The sequence below is a fragment of the Hippocampus comes genome, unplaced genomic scaffold (assembly GCF_001891065.2).
Source record: "Hippocampus comes isolate QL1 unplaced genomic scaffold, H_comes_QL1_v1.1 C17050103, whole genome shotgun sequence".
In the NCBI taxonomy this organism is placed as follows: Eukaryota; Metazoa; Chordata; class Actinopteri; order Syngnathiformes; family Syngnathidae; genus Hippocampus; species Hippocampus comes.
In genome coordinates, this window is record NW_017842001.1 from 1 (window position 1) to 2,501 (window position 2,501).

General features: G+C 52.1%; 1 protein-coding gene across 1 annotated transcript; it reads left to right on the forward strand.

The window, feature by feature from the left end:
• Window positions 1-40: 40 nt before the first annotated feature.
• LOC109509819 (inter-alpha-trypsin inhibitor heavy chain H5-like) lies at window positions 41-2,488 on the forward strand. Its single transcript, XM_019859674.1, has 4 exons — window positions 41-408; window positions 816-932; window positions 1,320-1,697; window positions 1,860-2,488. Exons 1-4 carry the CDS (start codon window positions 327-329, stop codon window positions 2,114-2,116), a joined length of 834 nt encoding a protein of 277 aa, XP_019715233.1. The 5' UTR covers window positions 41-326; the 3' UTR covers window positions 2,117-2,488.
• The last annotated feature ends 13 nt before the right edge of the window (window positions 2,489-2,501 follow it).

The window sequence follows — 2,501 nt, forward strand, 5'->3', positions numbered from 1 at the left end:
TTTTTTTTTCCCAAACGGAGTTGTGGCCAAGAGGCAACACCACAACCCAAGAAATTTCATACAAATTTACAACCAAACACAATCAATACACGGTATAGATAACATATATCAATCTAACTATCGATCTCGTAAAAAGAAGAGGGCCAAGAATAGACCCTTGTGGCACACCCTACACTATAACCTGCGAGACTGAATTTGGCCTCATGTAAACGTGTGAATGTCATTGTTCAGCGCCCTGCTGGAGAAGAGCAAGTTGTGCAACAGTTCCGAACCATTGAGCAGTTTGGCTTTCTCCTGTTGCGCTATGATGATGCTTAGTGAAGGCAATGAAACCAGCACTTCTCTTCTTCACAGGTCAAGTTGAGAGGAGACCCGCCAAGAAGTCTGTAACCATCTCCAAAACATCAGGTGACGCCACATTGTCAACATTGAAGCTCCTTAGGAGGGTTTCAAAGCGTGGGGGGTTAATACAGTATACATGGCTTTGCATGTGCAGCCTGTCATTTGTCGGTGCAGTCTGCAGAACAAACACGGTCTGGAAGAGAGGCAGGGGGGCTAATTTGTGAGCAGCCGGTGGGAAAGCAGCGGAGAGGTTTTGTTCACAGTTAAGACAAAGAGGAAGCAGCCTCACGGGCCTGTTATTACACTCGCTCTCTCTTCATGACACTCTTCGTCTCGGTGGTTTCTCATCAATTATGTGGTGACAGAACCGCGAGACCGCGATCTCTCATTTGAGGTAGACCGAGGACGTGGACCGTCGTCTTCTCCGTGGATGAAATGTACTGAGCGCTGCCGTTTGCCTCCATGTGTCCCAGCGGACGGCGATCCTCACTTTGTGGTGGACTTTCCTGTCAGCAAGACGGCCGTCTGCTTCAACATCAACGGCGAGCCCGGTCGTGTCCTCCGCCTGCTTTCCGATCACAAATTCTCCGGTAGGTAAAAAGACGGCGGGCCACGGTGTCTCAGTGATCGACCGACCTATGATGCAGATTGACAGACAAGACGGGACAATTCAATGCTCATCCGCTGGATGGCGCCAGGCACAATGAACCTGGTGCAATTTGGACCACAGTTGATGTTGCAATACACCAGAGGGGTCTTGCCCTCCTGAGGGCGAAGGTCATATTTGTCAACTACGGCCATGTGAAGCCCTCTGAGACTGTTTATTATGAAGAGCGATAGAAATAAACATGACTCGCTTCGACATGACTTGAGTCTTATGATGAAAGACATAAATTGCATGGAAATGAACAAATGAATACCGCACGTTCGGCAAGTGACGCCGACGGTGCTCATGCGCTTCTTGTGCGTTTGTTCAGGCGTGACGGTGAACGGCAAACTCGTCGGCACGCCGGCCCCGCCGGGTAGTCGCAAGCGTCAGCGCACCTACTTTGGCAGCATCGCCGTGGTGGCCGACCGCCCCCGCCGCACCTACATCGAGGTGACGCCCACCAAGGTCATCCTGGACGGGCCGGACCGCCTGGTACTGCCGTGCCACTCGAGCGCCTCCGTGGAAAGCGGCGCACTGTCGGTGGCGCTCGTCGGCGGCAGCAACGTGACGGTGAGCGTCGGCGGCAACGTCAGCTTGGTGGTCCTGCTGCACCACTACAAGAACCCGGCGCCCTACCAGCGAGACCACTTGGGCTTCTACATCCAAGACAGCCAGGGCCTATCACCGAGCTGCCGTGGCCTTCTGGGTCAGTGGCAACTTGGCCGATTGTACTGAAATGAATTTATGGGCTCATTTTTTGCAGCCGGGGTGGCACCGTTGAAGCTCCAAAAAAATCTTTCTTGATTGTCGGAACAAACTCGCACTCCCAGCTGAGGAAAATTTCACCTGTCCTCTCACCTCTTCACAGGCCAGTTCCTGCATCAAGAGGTGAGCGTGGTGGAAGCAGTTCCCGGTGAGAATCCCTTGTCCGCACTCTTGAAGGTAAAGGGCCGCTCAGTGCCGGTGGTCCGCAAGAGCCGACGCATCCACGGCGGCGCACAGAGCGTGGACTGCTGGTTCGCCAAGAACAACGGCGCCAAACTCCTGGACGGACGCTACGAGGACTACGTCGCGTCACACGTGTTCGACACGGGCGAGGGGCCGCAGGGCAGCAATGCGGCGTGACAGCCCCGCACTGGCACACCAGATCGGCTCGGTCCAGGTACTGTCGAACTTGTGGGAAATTATCTTTGAATAAGACAGGAGAACGGTGGCAACATGCACGAAGGGTATTCCTTCACCATTGACGGAAACAGCAAAAACTGTCCAGTATCCGAGTATTTTCCCTTATCTTTTTCTGTTGGACTGATGGCTCAATTTTTCATGCCTTTGGAACCTTATTTTATACACACTAATCGAATTTGGCAGCCATGCCAACACTCTACTTTGTTACAACAACCTGACGAATATCTTTTTTTCTCACACACTTGAAAAGTGTGAAATATAACTATTCTTTTTGGTCTTTTGCTGTTACGATGCTTTGAATTTCGTCGTTAGAACACCATCATAC

Excerpts from the sequence above, each read along its gene's own strand:
- LOC109509819 (XM_019859674.1), top strand. The coding sequence starts at position 327 with ATGAAACCAGCACTTCTCTTCTTCACAGGTCAAGTTGAGAGGAGACCC. Across the intron at positions 409-815 it reads AACCATCTCCAAAACATCAG|CGGACGGCGATCCTCACTTT; the intron begins GTGACGCCACAT and ends CATGTGTCCCAG. Across the intron at positions 933-1,319 it reads TTCCGATCACAAATTCTCCG|GCGTGACGGTGAACGGCAAA; the intron begins GTAGGTAAAAAG and ends GCGTTTGTTCAG.